Here is a 19,632-nt window from a genome sequence, read left to right on the forward strand (position 1 = left end):
TCAGACGCCATAAGCACATGCAGAATACAAGTATTGTATGAACCATTTTCATTTGAGCAGCTCTCTAAATTTGAAACATGAATATGAATTAGTTGATGTGTGTATATCATGTTTCTGATATCAGCATAGGTTGTATTTATTTTGTCCCATCCACCCAACCAGTGTTGGGAACTGATTACTTTTTGATTACTTTTCTAAATTTTCTAAATTAACTCTCCTACAACTACATTGAACTCATGTTAATACTTGTTTAAAAGTTACAAAGTTCTTCTTCAAAGAGATATTGAAGTTTATGATATGGTTCATTTTAGGCAAACAAAGCAAACATTGAAAAGAAAACAAACCTTTAATCTCTTCAGAAAACTGGAACATACTCTCTCAGTATTGCACGTTGCGCCAAAGAACCGTCTTTTTTAATTTTGCCATCAACTGATCAGTGTTCATAAAATGCTCAGAAATCAGTTAACTTCACAACATGTGGCTAGGGTTGGGTATTGTTTTAATTTTATCCATTCCGATTCTGATTCTGCTTATTGATTTAAAATTCTTATTGATTCCCAGTTTAGATTCTAAAGTTTTCATTTAGCCTACTTTTTGATCATTTGTTTGCAAAAAATATATGTATTTATGTGCAGTGTTTTGACAATAAAATAGAAATATAAAAGATTTATATACTTCCCTGACCAGTTTTTAGCAGCAATACGGAAAGTATTCAGACCCCCTTAAATTTTTCAGTCTTTGTTATATTGCAGCCATTTGCTAAAATCATTTAAGTTCATTTTTTTTCCTCAATGTACACAAAGCACCCCATATTGACAGAAAAACACAGAATTGTTGACATTTTTGCAGATTTATTAAAAAAAGAAAAACTGAAATATCACATGGTCCTAAGTATTCAGACCCTTTGCTGTGACACTCATATATTTAACTCAGGTGCTGTCCATTTCTTCTGATCATCCTTGAGATGGTTCTACACCTTCATTTGAGTCCAGCTGTGTTTGATTATACTGATTGGACTTGATTAGGAAAGCCACACACCTGTCTATATAAGACCTTACAGCTCACAGTGCATGTCAGAGCAAATGAGAATCATGAGGTCAAAGGAACTGCCTGAAGAGCTCAGAGACAGAATTGTGGCAAGGCACAGATCTGGCCAAGGTTACAAAAAAATTTCTGCTGCACTTAAGGTTCCTAAGAGCACAGTGGCCTCCATAATCGTTAAATGGAAGACGTTTGGGACGACCAGAAGCCTTCCTAGAGCTGGCCGTCCGGCCAAACTGAGCTATCGGGGGAGAAGAGCCTTGGTGAGAGAGGTAAAGAAGAACCCAAAGATCACTGTGGCTGAGCTCCAGAGATGCAGTCGGGGGATGGGAGAAAGTTGTAGAAAGTCAACCATCACTGCAGCCCTCCACCAGTCGGGGCTTTATGGCAGAGTGGCCCGACAGAAGCCTTTCCTCAGTGCAAGACACCAAGATAGAATTAAGGCCAAAAAGTTCTAAGCGGTATGTGTGGAGAAAGCCAGGCACTGCTCATCACCTGTCCAATACAGTCCCAACAGTGAAGCATGGTGGTGGCAGCATCATGCTGTGGGGGTGTTTTTCAGCTGCAGGGACAGGACGACTGGTTGCAATCGAGGGAAAGATGAATGCGGCCAAGTTCAGGGATATCCTGGACGAAAACCTTCTCCAGAGTACTCAGGACCTCAGACTGGGACGAAGGTTTACGTTCCAACAAGACAATGACCCTAAGCACACAGCTAAAATAACGAAGGAGTGGCTTCACAACAACTCTGTGACTGTTCTTGAATGGCCCAGCCAGAGCCCTGACTTAAACCCAATTGAGCATCTCTGGAGAGACCTAAAAATGGCTGTCCACCAACGTTTACCATCCAACCTGACAGAACTGGAGAGGATCTGCAAGGAGGAATGGCAGAGGATCCCCAAATCCAGGTGTGAAAAACTTGTTGCATCTTTCCCAAAAAGACTCATGGCTGTATTAGATCAAAAGGGTGCTTCTACTAAATACTGAGCAAAGGGTCTGAATACTTAGGACCATGTGATATTTCAGTTTTTCTTTTTTAATAAATCTGCAAAAATGTTAACAATTCTGTGTTTTTCTGTCAATATGGGGTGCTGTGTGTACATTAATGTGGAAAAAAAATAAACTTAAATGATTTTAGCAAATGGCTGCAATATAACAAAGAGTGAAAAATTTAAGGGGGTCTGAATACTTTCCGTACCCACTGTATATGGTAAAGTGAGGGCTGTCATTTTTGACAGATATATTAGCCTACCATTTGTATTGCCATAGTTTAACTACAAAAATTAAACTATAGTTACTATAATGAAACTATGGTAAATTTGTGGTTACTGAAGTTACTACAAATAGCACAATTATGGTTACTATAGTGAGATAATGGTAAATTTGTGGATACTGTGATTTTACTGCAAATACCATAGTTATGGTTACTATAGTAAACACATGGTTAATTTTACAAAGGGCTTTAATGAGTTAACACATGCCTTTTTAGAGTGCTTTTAGCTGTGCAGTAGCGCAGACGTTTACATTAGTTTAGTGGGGAAGATCCCGAGGTTGCCAGATTTGCGTAAAAAATATCAGCCAAATGTCCATTCAAAGCTAAGCAGAAAACTGCAGGCTTAGAAATTCTGTAAGACTTGGCAACACAAGAAGGTCTTGGCAGATAGCAGGCCGGATTTTCGCAGAAAAAAAAGGGTTCAGTGAATCTGAAATGCACACACTGTAAAAACTGCTACATATTACGACTTTCTACTTGGGTACCTTGATAGAAATGTAGTTGAGTAAAAAGTACGATATTTGTCTTTCAAATGTAGTGAAGTTAAAGTCGCAAGTTTCCAGAAAAAATAATACTCGAGTAAAGTACAGATACTCAAAAAGTGTACTTAAGTACAATACTCAAGTGAATTTACTTCGTTACTGTCCACCTGTGGTTACAGGATACAGGAACAGAGAAAACAGTTTTAGCATTAGATTTCATGCTATAGTTGTACCTGGTGGCTGAGGTTGGTATGGCATTCTAATATTAGCAAGCCATAATTTTTTTTCTCTCATGTTGCCTCTTGCAGAGAGAGAGAAAAAAAAAAGTTTTCGAAGGCGGAAAAAAGTTTCTGAAGTGAGAAAAAAAGGACTGAAGAGAAAACTTTTTGAAGAGAGAAAAAACGTTTTTATAGTTGATATTGCTGTCTAAGCATTTCATTCATTCAAAATGCTTACACATACCATGTTGAAGGAGTTTCTCATGTTTTAATAACCAGATCAAATATTTTGTTTTGATCAAATATAGATATCATTATCAGTCTAAAGGAAACCCCAAAACAGTTTACTTAAACAAATCTAAAGTTTATTTAATTTGAAACAGTAATACATTATAAAGCACAGATACATATAGCAAGGTGACATTGATTCAATGTTGAAATTCCATCAGAATCATCATTTTGGTTGAGGTTGAAAATTCAGTGCTAAATAATATTGGATAAATGTTGATAATTCAATGCTTTTCAGTGTTGAAAAGACAAATATTGAATCAATGTTGATTTTTGGTCAGCATTTCACTGGTGAAATTTTAGACTGTCAATCCCTCATTCAGCACATAAATATGGTACATTTTCCTGAATTGTAGTGAGCACATGCTCATCAAACAATAAATTCTGTAAATTTTGAAAACTTGTCACCACTAGCAGCACCGTTAAATAAAACTGTCTGCTGGGTGTGTGGATTAACAAAGAACTGTGACCATTAGATAGAACTCAGATAAACCAGCTGAATATTATTATTATTAGCAGCAGCAGCAGTAGTGGTAATGTTTTTACATTAGTAATTAATGTGTTCATTACATGTTTTTGGCTAGCTAGAGGAGTACATTCAGCCAGAGACTGATAATGACTAAATGCTCCAATGAATGTCCTTATAATTCTTGTGGTCATCCAGTTCATTAACTTAAATTAAACATTTTTATTTTTAAATCCAAATATTTTTAATCTACAATTAAACATTTAAATTATAATCATTTATATTATTTATAATTTATATATTCATTATAATTATTAGATTTAAATCATGTGGAATTTACATACATTTAATGAATTACCTAAGGAGAATAGAGAGAATTCAGAGGGTTTTTTTCACGCACCACAATCCAGTCCATTAGGTGGCAGTAATGCAGTTTAAAGCTGGCTGCCAACCGCCAATCAAATCAAAGCGCGGGATAACAGATTTCAAATGCGAAACGGAGGGAGACCAGGCCTAAAGGGTAACAGCAAAGTGTTTTTTTTTTGTTTGTTTTTTTGAGGTAAGTAATAAAAGATTACTAAAAAAAACTTGACATAAAACATAACGCATAGAAATAATAAAATCCTTGTAACTTAACTTACTTTCTTTACAGAGAGTTCATTTATATGACGCCAGTTGACAGATGTTGATCCTTTACTTAGCTACGAACACAACGGATTTACCTCAGAGAAAAGTAGTAGTAGTGATTTCATTTCGCGTATATTTCACTATTCATCTTCCGATACAACTTATGTGTTTTTCTGGACAAGTCCGAGTGAACTGCGAGTCTGCGACGAGTCACATGAACGCGCGCCGTCCAGACCAACGAACGGCCAAGGTACATGGTTTCCACGGAGTCATAAAAAGTCATAAAACGTCTTAAATTTAATAATAAGAATTTTAGGCCATAAAAAGTCATAAAAACATCCGGATTTTCCATACAAGGTCATAAATTACATTTAGCCACGTCTTAAATTGATATGCTTGTTCATTCATTGGTTCTACCATCGCTTTTTTCCCCCCTGAAAATGCGCTGGTGGCAGCATTCATTCGTTTCGCCTGTTGTAGTTCTGTCTGAGGAATCTGGGTGGTATCACAGCATTCCAGAACTACAAGGCCCATGTGGCAGTGCAGCAAACAGACTTGTCGGAAGGACTTTAACAGAAACCCGCGCGAACTCCCAACTCCCAAGCTTCACTGCCAATGTTCTAATGTAGCCTAGGCCTACAGTCTATGTTCGCAAGAGGTACTGTCTCCTCAGCTCATCTCTCAGCTTATTACTGTATTTCGTTGAGTCACTGCTTAGTTTAACTGAAATCTCCCGGTCTATCACAATGGGAAAGTGTACATTTAACGGGCTATGGCTCGAAGACAGTGCGTTTAGTAGTTGGCTCAAGCCCGTCGCAAACAATCGGCATCAAGCCTATTGCACACTGTGTAAGAAGGCGTTGGAGCTGTCTAATTTAGGCATAAAATCCTTACAGTCGCATGCAAAGTCAGAAAGCTTAAATCACACAAGCAAGAAGAAACAGCTGGAAATACACGTTCGGTTCTGGGATGACGACAAGGTGCATTCCCGGTACCTGGGATCACACTTCATTGGCCATTCCACAGCCCAGGATTTGCTAAAGCACTTTAAAGTAAGTAATTCAAGTTTAATCTTTAAACAAATGTGATTTCTAATGCTGCATGTAATATTTGAAATAATTTAATCTGCAAACCTACGACTATGAATAGCCTAAAACATGTGTTTGATCCATTCATTCAAACCAATTTGGAGAGTAGGGAAACCGCGATATCATGTAATGGTCTCTACTCTGCCCCACTCTAGCCATACTGTTTTGAGAAAATAGAAAAAGAACTATCCCAATGTAATCTAAATTGTTTAATTTGTTTTATCAACTGCATGGCGTGGGTGTATTTTCAGAAACAGCCTACATGGATATACTTGATAGAAACAGACATGCAGGCCTAGTCAAACATGGTGATACTTACTTGAACTTGAAGTAGAAAAGTGCAAAAGTGTGTGTGTACAACACAGTCTCATCCCAACTCGTCACATATTGACGCGTGGTCAGGACCGTTTTGGCGTCGCTTTATGACGCTCAAGGTACCCCTTTAGCGTCACTTTTCTACGTGAAGGGTCCTCCATTGTTTTCAGTTGTTTTCTTAATTTAATGGTTTGCATGCATTTGTAAAAAATATAAATCATTTTATATAAATGTTTACTTTCATTGGAGCACCTAACCCCACCCATACCCTAAACCTACCCACCTCTGAACAATATAAAACACACAGGCAAATATAAGTGCAGTCACAGGTATTTATTGCAAAAAACAACCATAAATAAGCATTATAAATGCATTACAAACATGTCGTGTTGCATTCCAAGTCTTCTGAAGCCATACGATATCTTTATGCGAAGAAGAGAGCAAAACATAAGGTTTTAATCGCTGAAAATGATCCCGCTCCGCTAACGTGCTCACATCTCATTCAAAATGATACTCCCGTAGCATGACGCAATCGGTCACGGTCACGGTCACGAGATACTCAAGAGCCAATGGCATTTCACAACAAAATGATGCAATTGGTCACGAGACACACAAGAGCCAATTGCTAACGCAAGGCTACTTCTGGGCATTTTTTGAATTCGCACACAGAGACAGCACACATTAAGAGCTTTAGGGCGGACGGAGACGGCGATCTCGTCTATTCCTTTCACAAATAAATCGTTTTGCCTCGAAAGACTTGGAATATTATTAAAAAAAAAAATTTATTATGACGGTAGTTGCATCTGCCTGTTGTATCTTGTGCTTTATTGACAAATGGTAGGTTTAGGGGCAGGGGTTGGGTTACGTGCTCATAAATGTGTAAATAGTGTAATGTAAATAAAACCCCAACATATATGCAATAATAGCAATATTATTGCCCAATATATAATTTAATCATGACGATAAGCCTTTTGCGTCGGCATATTGACGCTAAGGGTTTCTTATTTAAAGCAATGGAGGACCCTGTGCGTCAAAAAACGACGCCAAAGGGTCTTGACCAAGCGTTAATATGTGACGAGTTGGGATGAGACTGTGTTGGTGTGTATGTGCATGTGTGTATGTTATCAATTAAGTGGTATATTTATTTATCCTCATCTTTTTATTGTTTTCCCTCAAGGAGTGTGTGGAGCAGCTGAATCTCAGCAGGCTGGTCTCCGTATCAATGGATGGGCCCAATGTAAATTTTAAGTTCTTTGAGCTTCTCCAATCCGACTTAAATGAAATGTATGGGGGTGCTCAGCTGGTGTCCGTGGGCAGCTGTGGGCTTCATACTCTGCACAACGCGTTCAAGGCAGGTTTCTCCATGTGGCAGGTGGAAAAGCTGTTAAGATCAATGCACACACTCTTCAACAACGTTCCAGCGAGGAGGGAAGACTATGTGACAGTCACAAAGTCATCAGTGTTCCCGCTATCATTCTGTGGCCATCGATGGTTGGAGAACCTGCCTGTGGTAGAGAGAGCTCTGGAGGTCTGGCCTTCACTTCAGCTGTATGTGGATGCAATGAAAAGAAAGGAGCTGCCAAACCCTGGTACAGGCTCGTATGATACAATAGAGGCCGCTCAAAAGGATCCCCTGATCTTGGCAACGTTGCATTTTTTCACGACCATCGCCCGTACCTTTGAGCCCTTCCTGAAGAGGTACCAGACGGATGAGCCAGTGATGCCATTCCTTTGATGAAGTTGATGAAGATAATTTAAAAATAACTTGTGTGCTTGTCTGGCTCCTCAGCTACTATGATGTATTAGATATGTGTATGAGTATGATGTATTATGTACACTGTGTTTAATGGATGAAATTCTTCAACCTTGTTGTGAGTGCGCATCTTAGTTTCAGTTTCTGTTTTACTCGCTCCGTGACCAATAAAGCAATCCACGTAATCCGTTCTCTGATTCAATATATTGCTTTAATCATGGCTCAGAGATAAAACAAACAAATTAAATAAAATAAACAAATATAATCCTAAATCTCAAAATCTCACGGATGCGGTAAAAAAACTGTGCGACTCTGCTGCTACCAGACTTAACTGACGCTATTCTTAAAGAGCCAGTACACAATTTTGAAATAGTACATATTTTCAATGTAAAATACAGAATATTTATCAAAATGGCATATATGAATAAAGTAAATTCACAAATGCAAACAATCCAAACCAAAATATTTAAAACTGAAATGCACCGCATAAGATAACATTGATTACTGAATCTGAACAAAAATAGGCTCCTACATTTGTTAAAACTGTGACATTACTGCATGAAAAATATGGATGTAGGGCACTTACATTTTTCATCTGGAATTTTCTTCTGACAGAGTGTACTGAGGCGGTTTGTGAAGCGAGAAGTCCTGCAGGACATTACAAAACTACAGCTCACCAAGCTGGACTTGTGTGAGAAGAAGAACTTGCTCCTCCCACAGAAAATTGACATCGGCCTTGGTGCAGAGAAAGCCCTGAAAGTATTGTGGTCAATTTTGTTGTTGAAGTAATTTTAGAAATTGTGGTCAGGATACAAGAAGCAGGAATCATTGTGTTGTACATTCTACTTACTTGTGTTTTTATTGTACATCCCTCTTCAGGACACTAAAATATCAGATCTCAAGGTCCTTGAGTTTAGAAGGGACTGCATGCAGGGGCTGACTAATATAGTCAGAAAATTGCAGGAGAAGAGCCCACTTAAATACGCCACTGTTAGGCAGATGGCCTGTCTGGACCCCTCTAACATGTTCAGAGACCCAGACAGGTGTAAGGAACAAATTAAAAGTCTGGTGCAGACCTTTCTACAGGCCAAGCAGCTGGCAGGAGGTGTATCTGCTGGTAGGAGTAGTTCTGGAAGGGGCTTTGACCAAAGTTAGAGTACCACGCTGAATTACACTCTAAGTGTTTATTAGACTGTGTTTACAGCATTATACATAACTGCCATCTTGCAGACATTTGCTCCATTTATATACCTTTTCTCTTTTTTTCCCATCAGGGCATTTTTTAGCGTGGATCTCTAGCTTTTGTCATTTCCTCTTGTAATGGTCCTGCACCTGTTCTGTGTGCAGTGGCTCATGATTTAGGATTATTTTACATAGGGTTTTCCGTGCTTACAATATGAAGTTTAGGTGCATCACCTAAGTGTTTTTAGGAAGCACAGAAACCTAATAAGTGTAACACATTTGAGAAAATAAATGTAAAAATCAGATGGTAGCTTAGTCTCAAATGGAAAGGTATCCTGACAACAGTAATCAACAAAACAAACTGGATGAGCGATCATGCAGGTGTTGCAGATTAACTCATTTTCTGGTCATGAGTTTAAAATTGTATTTATCTGAGTTTAGTGGAGTTTCTATGCCCTTTGAAATCTTAGGGAAAACCCTGAATTTAAACCATCATAACCAAATGTTATTGTAGTCTTTATAGAGGTTAAAGTGGATCAATATACCCTTTGTAACATGTTTTGTTTTTTTAGGGGATGTCATTCTACAACAGTTTGAGGCTCTCCTGACTCTTGAGTGTAGGAATGAAGAGTTTCTCTCCTTCCAGCCAATGGTAAAACGGCTGGACACCTTCTTGTGCGGCTGGTTAAGCCGTGCCTATCCAGTGGCTTGGGCATTTTGCCAGAAGCTGCTCCTCCTTTCTCATGGGCAAGCTTCAGTTGAAAGGGGGTTCTCTGTGAACAAGGAGGTTGAGACTGACAATATGCAGGAAGAGACAATGGTTGCACATAGACTTGTGTGTGATTATGTACATTTGCACGGTGGGGTGACCAAAGTTCCCCTCACAAAAGAACTGCTGGTATCGGTGGGTGCAGCCAGGTCGAGGTACCGCATTTTCCTTGATCAGCAGCGTGCAAGGAAGGAGAGTGAAGCACGGACACAGAAAAGAAAGCTGGCAGAGGAGTATTTGACCGACCTTAAGAGAAAGAAAACCACTGTTCAAGAGGTTTCCACCTGTCTCGCCAGAGAGGCCGACATGCTGGCAGAGGAAGCGGAGGGCAAATCAGGGTCAAAGATGGCCCAGCTCCTTTCAAAGTCAAACGCCCTCAGGCGGGCAAGCAAGGAAAAATTGGCTGAGCTGAAAAAGGTTGAGGAGGAGATCACCGTTAAAGGGGTCGAACTGAGAAAAATGTAGACAGACACTGACTGACTGACTGACTTTGGAAAGTAATGCCATAAAATAATTGTTACTTTACAATGTTACAATTTACAATTGTTAAGTGTTGTTCCTGTGTTCTTGACACTTAAGAAAAGGGAGCCTTCAGTTTGTTACCCTTAAGAAAATGGAACCTTTAAATAATAAAACTTGTTACCTTCAATTAAAGTCAATAAAAAAAAGTTATTTTTCGTAATTCGTGTAGTCATAAATTTCAATCATAATGGTCATAAAAAGGTCTTAAAAAGTCTTAAATTTGACTGACTAAACCCTGCAGAAACCCTGAAGGTAAGATTTTTCATTAAATATATTTCACTTTGTTTTTCCACCAAACCCTACCAGACACAATAGTGAGAGTGTAATGTTTGTGTTTGAACACTGTGTGTGACAGCACATGCAGGCTGATCGCAATTTTGACTTTTCTTCTTGAAGATAAAAAAAACAATTCTACAAACTTATTCGTGCCATCGACCTTATTTGAATTTCGTGGGAGGGAAAACCTTGCATTGTTTGATTTTGTGTAATTTTTATGTCATGTGAACAATTTTATATATTACTTTTGTTTTACTGTACACCTGTGACACACCTTAAAGGGATAGTTCACCCCAAAATGAAAATTTGCTGTTAATTTACTCACCCTCAGGTCATCCAAGGTGTGGGTGACTTTTTTTTTCTCCAGTAGAACAGTAAAGAAGACACGCAACCAATTACAACCAATATTTGAAGAGCTCTTTTCCAAAACGCGATAAACACCAAATAAATAAAAAAAGAGTTTGTCATGCCATTTTGCTGTGTACTGAACCTATTCACTGCTCCATCAATGTTTCATGCCAAATCGCTGTATTTACTTGTTTAAAATGTACTGCAAGATGCAGTTCCTTTCCAAACCACTATAAGCGCCAAACCTGTTTTTAGCCTAAATGTGATATGTCCTCTCGACCAATCAGAATTCGTTCGATGCAATCCAACATGGCGACGCTTTGAAGCGTTTGTTTCTGCTCAGTGTTCAAAATGAGTGCTTTAAACTCTAATAACACTTTTGATGGCCTGGATGAGCCAGTGAGACCTACACCTGGGGGTAGAAAACGCCGACTGGACAAAGAAAATCACAAAAAACAACAAAAAAAAAGAAGGTACCGTTAATACCCACTGTGGAATGTCAACACAAGGCTGGTGCGACCGGTTTCTGTCAGGCCGAGAAGCTGTCACCGGACGACCTGATGATGAATTTCAACAAGTTTTATGAAAGACCAAAGAAGGTTGACCAGGACAGGGCCATACTTCAGGATGGATTTGTAGCGTTTTGAAAAAAATAAAAATATACTTTGAATTTATAATCGACAATATTGTTGTTTCATTTAACAATCATTGTTTAACATGTTCAGACTGAGCTAACAGACCATTTTAACAGGATAAATTGAATATTAACAAAATATATGGGTCTAGGTAAAAAAAAAAAGTATTCAAATGGATTTATAGCATTTTGGAAAAGAGCTCTTCATTTGGTTAACCTAATAGCTATGTTTTTCATTCTTCATTTTTCCCTTTTTGTAGGCCCATCAGAGGGACATTTCCTTGGTTTGCTCACATCAGGTAAGAATGAATTTCCGTTGATTGTTACCTGTGACAGGTGTTGCAGACTCTTAATTTTTACTTTTACCTTTTTAAATCTAGATCAGAGGATGGAATCTCCTGGATCAAGGTTGATAATAAAAGGCAAGTCATTATTAAATGTATAAAATACATGTCTTAAAGCATCTTAATGTTCATACAATTTTTTATTTTTTTAAGGGAAATAAGATGCTTTTTAAGCTATTTATTTAAGCTGCAGCAGTAAATAGTAAAAGAGGCATAGTCTCATCTCCCGTCCTCAGGCCCCCCTCCCAGAATGTTTTAGACGTCTCACTAATTAAAACACCTGGTTGTGCTGTGACATTCTGGGAGGGGGGCCTGAGGACTGGAGCTGAAAAACTCTACACTAAGGGTTGTGAAAAATTAAGGCTGTGTATCATAGAAGTTGTTGATATACTGTTTTTTTTTTTTCTCAAACTACTTTCCCATTGCTTATTCTGAAGTGACTGTAATACTGGCTGAACTAGTGTCTGGAGGTCTGGGGTTTCATCATGAGACGCAGCTATCAGAGCGGATTCTTCAAAGTGAAGATGACAGATGTGTGATGGTAATTTACATTAAGATTTTTTTATTTATTTTTTTATTGACAAAAGCATGTTTTTCATTCAACACGAAAACTACATTCCCATGACATTTATTTGTAACCTATCCATGTTTTTTGCAAATATGTTCCTGATACACTTATAGGCTGGCTGTTTTGCTGTTGGAGGAGCATCAGTTGAGGCATATATTAGGATGCTGGGCTGTACTCTAACCACTGAGCCGGCTTCTCAGATGAACTGTTCAGTAGGAGACCGAAAGATCAGCATGAACAACAACAACAAAAAAACTCATTTAGAGACACCAGGCTCCAATATGTGCATGGTAAAGCCCAATTTATACTTCTGCGTCGGACCTACGCCGTAGCCTCAATGCCGTAAGCTGTGCTTCGGTTTTCATTTATACTTCTGCGTCGATGTGCAGTATACATGCGGACCGCTAGTCTGCAGTGTCCACGGGCATGTTGCTGGTGTATCCCGCAGTACCACGGCAAAAGCTGAAGAAGAAGCGGCTAGGCGGAGAAGCATAGCCGTGACAGCGGCAAATAAATATAAATTCATTAAATCATTATTTAAAACTACAAAAAGGAGACAACAACAGAACAGAAGATGGGTTTCTTTCAATCTCCACAAGGACGTGTACCACGGCAGATCAACATTGTTTGTCGCAGACAACTAGTGATGTATAATGCTATGTAGTATAATAAAGGATAAGACACTTGTTCTTTGCTTTGTTTTATTTTAAATAAGAAGGTGTAACATTAAACTATATTACAATGCTCATAAACGCACACATAACTCAAGTACATACGGAGGGAGGGGTTCTAGCAGACCAATCACAGCGCTTGCGATCTGCGTAGAATTGACGCGCTGTTAGATTTTTGGAGAGGCACACGTCAGGTACGGCGTAGGTTACGGCGCAAGCCTGTGCATCTCTGCGACGCAGAAGTATAAATTGGGCTTTAGTCTCCACATTGGTCTTAAATTCAGTTTGATCAAATTTAAGTCCATTAAAAGTCTTAAATATATTAAATGGAATGAAAAAAGCCTTAGTTATGTTTTCAAGAGGTCTTAAATTTGGAGACAGAAAAAAACAGGACTTGCAAAATGGCCTAATATGATTATTAAGGGTTAAGGCCCGTTCTGACCAAGAGCGATAACTTTAAAGATAACTATGTTCATCTGTTTATTCTAAGCACACTCATCTTTATCGTTATCTTTAGTGTTATCATCCTTGATGTGAACTAGGGCTGTCACGATATTCGATTTTTAACACCACGGTTATTGTGGCCAAAATAATTCACGATATCTCATAATATAAATCGCGATATCTATAGAAACCTTTGGGGAAAAAACTTTATCAGTCAAATTATTTTTTGCTTTGTTTATTTAGTTTTTCTTTTTTACCCATGCAACGAACATAAGGAGACAGATAAACAGGGCACATGCATTTTCACTTCTTACATTCTCAATATGGCAAATTTTTGTGAAGGAAGACAAGCATGTTAAGTTTCTCTGGTTTTAAACTGGAGCGAAACACTGTCTGAATGTTTCCTGAAGAACTGAAAAGTCTTTCTGATGCAACACTGGTGGTGGGAACCACCAGTTTTGCCAACCTTGGAAACTCCTCCTCATTGTCTTTCCACCACTGCAGTGGGTCTTTATCCACAGAAATAGTGGGCAAGGCTGTGTATGCAGAAACTTCTTGAAATGCTGGTGTAGATTTTACCATGTCTGCTGATTGTCTGTTCTCATGTTTTTTCATTGTTATCATTTTGAGAATACCAGCCAAGCCTTTTGGGGCCTCAGGGATAGAGATACTGGTCCCCTCATCTTCACATTCTCCTCTGGCAGAAGACTCCTGTGAGAGTGTAGAAGTGTTACCTACATTGTCAGAAGACTCCTGCGTGAGATGCTGCTCTAGCTGTCTTTTGTTTGAATCTGCCTCTTCCATGAAGTTCAACTTGAAGCGGGGGTCAAGTACGCAGGCCATGTTCATCACTGTAGATGAACCAAAGAGAAAATGAATTATTAACGGAGCTCAAAAAACACAATCAGTCATGATGAGTAGTAATTATATAAGACTATGAATAAGGTGAGGTTGGAGAAATGTGTGGTACCGGCCTACTCACCATTAGCCATATTAGAATCCTCATACCGCTCTTGTAAGTTCTTGCAGATTGCATGATTCATGCTCCTCACAAGGCTGCTGTCATCATCCTTTTCTGCCAGGATGGATTCAGTCAGATGCTGAAGGACAGGCCTCAGGGATGAGATTGTGATACAGGTCTCTGCAGCCAGGGAATCAGTAAAGGTTCTGAGTGGCTTCAGCACCTTACATTTGTCCTCAAGTGTAGAGATGTATGTCCCCCTTAGCACAAGATGCCTGGTATTTCTGTCAGCCATGAGAGTTGCTGTCACGGCAGCATGTTGTTCAACAAATCTGCAAACATTATATTAAATAAAGTTAGAAAAATGTTCCTAATCTACACAACAGGCTTGCTGAGAAGCATCCAGCGTGTGTGTGTGTGCGTGTGTGCGTGCGTGCGTGCGTGGGTCTGAGAGTGAGAAAAGGCAAGTGAATTTGTAAAACTAAAGCATTTCTTTATCACCCTTTGCCTTTTAACCTTTTCAGTGGTGAGTTTAAAATATTCCAGCAGTCCCCCCAGAGTGAGTTTTTTTTAGGCGACCGTTATTTTAGAACGTTTCCCCTTAATGTTTCCATGGCGACGCGTCATGATTGTCACGTGACACACCGCGCCCACAATAACACTGTATGACAGATGTATCGCTTTTATTTCGTTTTTCCTTTTTTATTCAAAATATTCATAAACTTGCTTACCATATAATCAACTATCTGATATTCCGATTCACAAATATGTGCAAATGAGTGTGTTTTATCGTTTAAAAACAGTTCTAAATGATCTTGATCGTGATCTGTAATGTGAGATGGGCGCCGCCATGTTTGTTCGCGCTGCAGTTCAGAGAGTCCTGTCAGTCGGATTTACATCACGTAAATTCATCAATTTCTCGCAAAATACATGCAAGTAAGTGGCGGGTGAGATGGGAGAAGAATAGAGATAACTTTATAGTTACTTACACTATGTGTATTTGATCTTAATAAAACACGTCTGAAAATTATATTTGAATGGATTGTTATTGCTGCTTCCATAAACATCTGAGTGTATTTTACGAACTCTAAATGTATTGTTTTACTAGTACTTATGTGTATTTAAATGTCTAAAGCATAAAATAAACATTATGTGGTTAAAAACACTGCATAGATGCGATTATATGACAACTGCAGCTGCATCTCAGCGTCAGACAAAGCGCGAAAACGCAGTTTGAATTTGGCAGTTATGCCACGTCACCGAACGTTCTAAATCCCATATGTGGGACCGTACCGCTCAAAAGGTTAAGGGGTAGTTGTGGCCTAATGGTTAGGGAGTCGGGCTTGTAACCCCTAATTGCTCCCCGGGCACTGGAGGTGTGTGTGTGTGTGTGTGTGTGTGTGTGTGTGTTGCAGAGCACTAATTTCGAGTATGGGTCACCATACTTTACAATACGTCACTAACTTAAGCATAACAAAGCTTATGCTGAGTTGACACTGACAAAATAATTAAATGAACAGGATTATTGCCATGCACAAGAAATTCAAACCTACTTAGAAATCATGTCGTACGTAGACCCCCATCTAGTCACAACGTCGTGGATCAGGGTATGTTGAGGAAGATTAAGTTCTGCTTGTTTTTTTTCCAGCACTTCCATGAGTAGTTAAATCCTTGTACGACACTCCTGCAAGCCCTCACAGAAGCATTCACTTGGTCAATCTTCAGGGCCTTTCCAAGAGCAAGATTTAAATTATGTCCAAAGCAGCTGAGCCAGTTCGATGGGAGGGATTTAAATGCAGCCTTCATATTTGTGCCATTGTCAGTAGTGACACACTCCACTGCTGACTGCCAAATTCCCCACTCTTTAATTAGGTTTTCGAATGTCTCTTTAATGTTCTCACTGGTGTGGTCATCAGGTAAAAATGCTGTCTCTAGACATGCTGCTTTCATTTCCCATGCTGGTGTGATGAAATGAACCGTTAAGCTCATATAGGGGTGTCCAGTATTTCTGGTCCAGAGATCAGTTGTAAATGCAAAGTGTTTGACTTCAGCCGTAGTGTTGGCAATGTCAGATTAAAATTTTAAGTACATGTTTGGGATTTCTTTTTCAGAAAAGTGTTGTCATCTTGGGATTTTGTATTTTGGAGCAACTGTTTTCATCAGTGCATTAAATCCTGGCCTCTCTACTATTCTAAAGGGCATCATGTCATTTGCTATGAAGTAGGCTAGTGACTCAGTGATGGCTGTGTCCTCAGATGCACTAGCCATGTAACATTTCCCATTCCATGATTAATAAAATAATCGCAATTTACTCTCTGTAAAAGGGCGTAATCCGCGGGGTGATGGACACGGAGGTGGGTAAAAAGGTTGGTGGTGTTGCCCCCCTTCGCACTGACCGTAGCCCGACAGATTCTGCGAACTGGGATGTCTAAGAAGAAACTGTTTTCTCTGAAGCTGAAAAGCTCCCATACTGGCGAGCTTACTTTTTTCGGATGCGGACAAAGCCTCTCACTCTCCCGCTCAGAGGACATGATTCTTGCGTGCGCGCTGCGTCTTCTTCTTGTTTGACAGCAGGTGTCAGCGTTAAGGCGCAATACTGCCACCTGGGAGAAAAATGGAAGCTGCTCGTGTTAGCGTGTGTTTAGCAATTTTTAAGTTAATGTACAATTGGAGCCTAAATAACGAAGTGATAAGAAGAAGAATATTATGAAGAAGGAGAGCACAATTTCCTCCAGCGCAGAATTGTGACGTCTGTCGCATTTCAGTGATGTAAAAATCGCATGAAATGCGACATGGCCATTCAGACTGAAGTCGCATTGCAAAACATCGGATATGTATCCGATTTAGGACCACATATGAAAGTGGCCTGGGCCTGATTTGAAAAAAATCGGATTTGTGCTGTTCAGATTGTCATAAGAAAATCAGATATGGGTCACATTTGGGCAAAAAAGTAGTATTTGGGCCACTTTAGCCTGCAGTGTGAACTAAGTCAAAGATGATACTGTCGTCCACTGTCAGTTAGGCCCCACAATCACCTTCACTGTCAGAAGTAAATGGATAGGTGAGGTGGACTTGGTGGATAGTTGGTGGTTTGAATATTTTTTAACTTAAGATTCCTCCTTATAAGTTTACCTAATCAGCCTACAGATTAGGTTGTACTGATCCTACAGAGGCGTTAGCATACACACTAGTGATGCGCGGATGAGCTCAAATGTCACCCGAATCCGCTGCTTCAAATAAATTATCCGCCCGCCACCCATCCGCACCTATATTTTTCTCTGATTTAGATAACCAACCCGACCCGCACCCGATCGTCACATTACAATGATTCTAATTAAACTAATTCTTAGTTTTGCACGATGATATGATGAATGGATGGTTCATTTTTAACAGCAGATTCAGTGATGTGAGAGCTGATCTGCGCATCACGTCCACCGCGCATTACGGCTCCGACGCGGGACACTGGAGCTGATCACGGTCGCTCTAGTCAAGTCAATGCTTGTGTTTATACCCATAGATATGTATATATATTATACCAGCCACGCCGCGGCACGTTTCAGAAGCATCCCAGAATCTCGTGGTCTCGCGAATCCAGTTGCTTCGCACCTGGTGTGATTTGGCACCGCGTGAAGGACGGAACAAAACGTCGTCGGAGCCGTAAGGGGTAAAGGTAACAGGCTAATACAATGATAATAGGCAGCTTTTAAATGAACATTTAATTAAAAAACAAAATTTATTATTTAGCCAGATTATAGTCTACACTTACTTAATAGCATAAACACGCGCTTTACTCCATTCAAACTTTATCTGGAATGCCACTGTATCTGTCACTGCAACTTCCGGAACAGGCGAACACACACAAAAATTAAATCTGTGTGTCTGTCTGCCTGATGAAAAAATGAATTTAAAACACGTTCATATTTTAGAGAATATTTGCATCACTAATGATTTATCTCATCCATCCGCGACCCACCCGCAATTAATTAGAATGTATTTTTTATTACATGACCCACCCGACCCACAGATTACCCGCGGGCCCCGCGGATACAACCGCCATCCGCGCATCACTAATACACACATGCAGAGAAAGAACATGCCCAAACATAACACCTTTTCAGAAGCATATAGAAAGTGTGATGTTTAATGATCAGTTTTTAGGTGCTTTATTGGCACCAGTAATATTTTGTACATTTGTATTGCCAGAGCATTTCAGTATTGTTGCAAATAATCAAAAAAACGATGTCTTCAACATTTAGCATATAGATCAAGCAGAACTGAACCGTTTAGGGGTTTGACATGGACATATGTCTGGATGTCTTCCAACCCCCCAAACAAAGCACATTCCCGTTAACAAACCTATTATATCGGACACCGACTACATCAAGGAAACAGATTGGGGAGAAGCTTTGGGCTCTGGTGTCTAGACACCAATCCACCAAACGTGTTGACCTAAAACACAAACATGGAAGCCAGACGCCCCAGACAACCTTGTAAGAAATTATAGTCTGCCTCGACCCAGCTTTCACTCCAAATTGTGTATTAAACTATACTCCTTTCCCTACAAAGAGCCTAATTATCATAGTGATAGTTCTTTCCATTTAAAAGATATGTAAATAGTATCTCCGGAGTGATAATTCATCACTTATAGCGTGGGAACGGCAGTAGGCCATCAAGAACCATCTGCTGACCAAAAGGGTACATGAAACAATGATAGGGATTCTGTTTAATCTTGTCATCCTAACATTTGGTTGTTCCCACCTGAAAGTCTACCAAAGATGTGGGAACGGAAGGCTATCACTTTCATTGTTATCCGTAATTTACATTTAAAACAAAACTTCATTTACATGTTGAGCGGGAAGAGGAACGTAATACAGTATAAAATGTTTGAGCTTAGGATGTTGGGGGTTAATTCTGACTTCGCTGAATCCGAAGTGCTATTTGTACTTTGTCACTGCTACGCTGTAATAAAATATTATTTTTCATCAAGATCTTCGATGTCCTCATCACTTTTTCTTACACCTCCTTATTCAGAGGTGGATGTAGACAGGCCGATAGGGACAAATTGGTGACTATGCATTAACATGTATAGATCAAACAAACATTGATCCTGTTAAGGTGACAATACACACCCTTTGCTCAGCCATTTTTCCACAATCAGGAAGAACCCAACACCTCCAGACTGGACATTAGCTACAGGTCAGGAAGGAACTCCATAAAAACGCCATGGCACAGGTGAGAGGTAAAAACATCATAAATCCATCAAATGTCAAATCTAACATCTGTTTTGATCTTTTGATTTACACACCCTACTGTCATGTCAGTCAGGGGTGACAGGCCCCCGGTGACATGACAGGCAGGGTGA

General features: G+C 39.5%; 1 protein-coding gene across 1 annotated transcript; it reads right to left on the reverse strand.

Annotated features, from left to right (window-relative positions):
- Positions 1-13,545: 13,545 nt before the first annotated feature.
- Positions 13,546-16,135, reverse strand: LOC131530883 (E3 SUMO-protein ligase ZBED1-like). The gene is made up of 3 exons (XM_058761377.1): positions 15,824-16,135; positions 14,292-14,602; positions 13,546-14,160 (listed from the first exon to the last, which is right to left on the reverse strand). The coding sequence occupies exons 1-3, from the start codon at positions 15,925-15,927 to the stop codon at positions 13,628-13,630; spliced, it is 948 nt and encodes a 315-aa protein (XP_058617360.1). The 5' UTR covers positions 15,928-16,135; the 3' UTR covers positions 13,546-13,627.
- Between the last annotated feature and the right edge of the window lie 3,497 nt (positions 16,136-19,632).

Source organism: Onychostoma macrolepis, chromosome 22 (assembly GCF_012432095.1).
Source record: "Onychostoma macrolepis isolate SWU-2019 chromosome 22, ASM1243209v1, whole genome shotgun sequence".
Classification (NCBI taxonomy): Eukaryota; Metazoa; Chordata; class Actinopteri; order Cypriniformes; family Cyprinidae; genus Onychostoma; species Onychostoma macrolepis.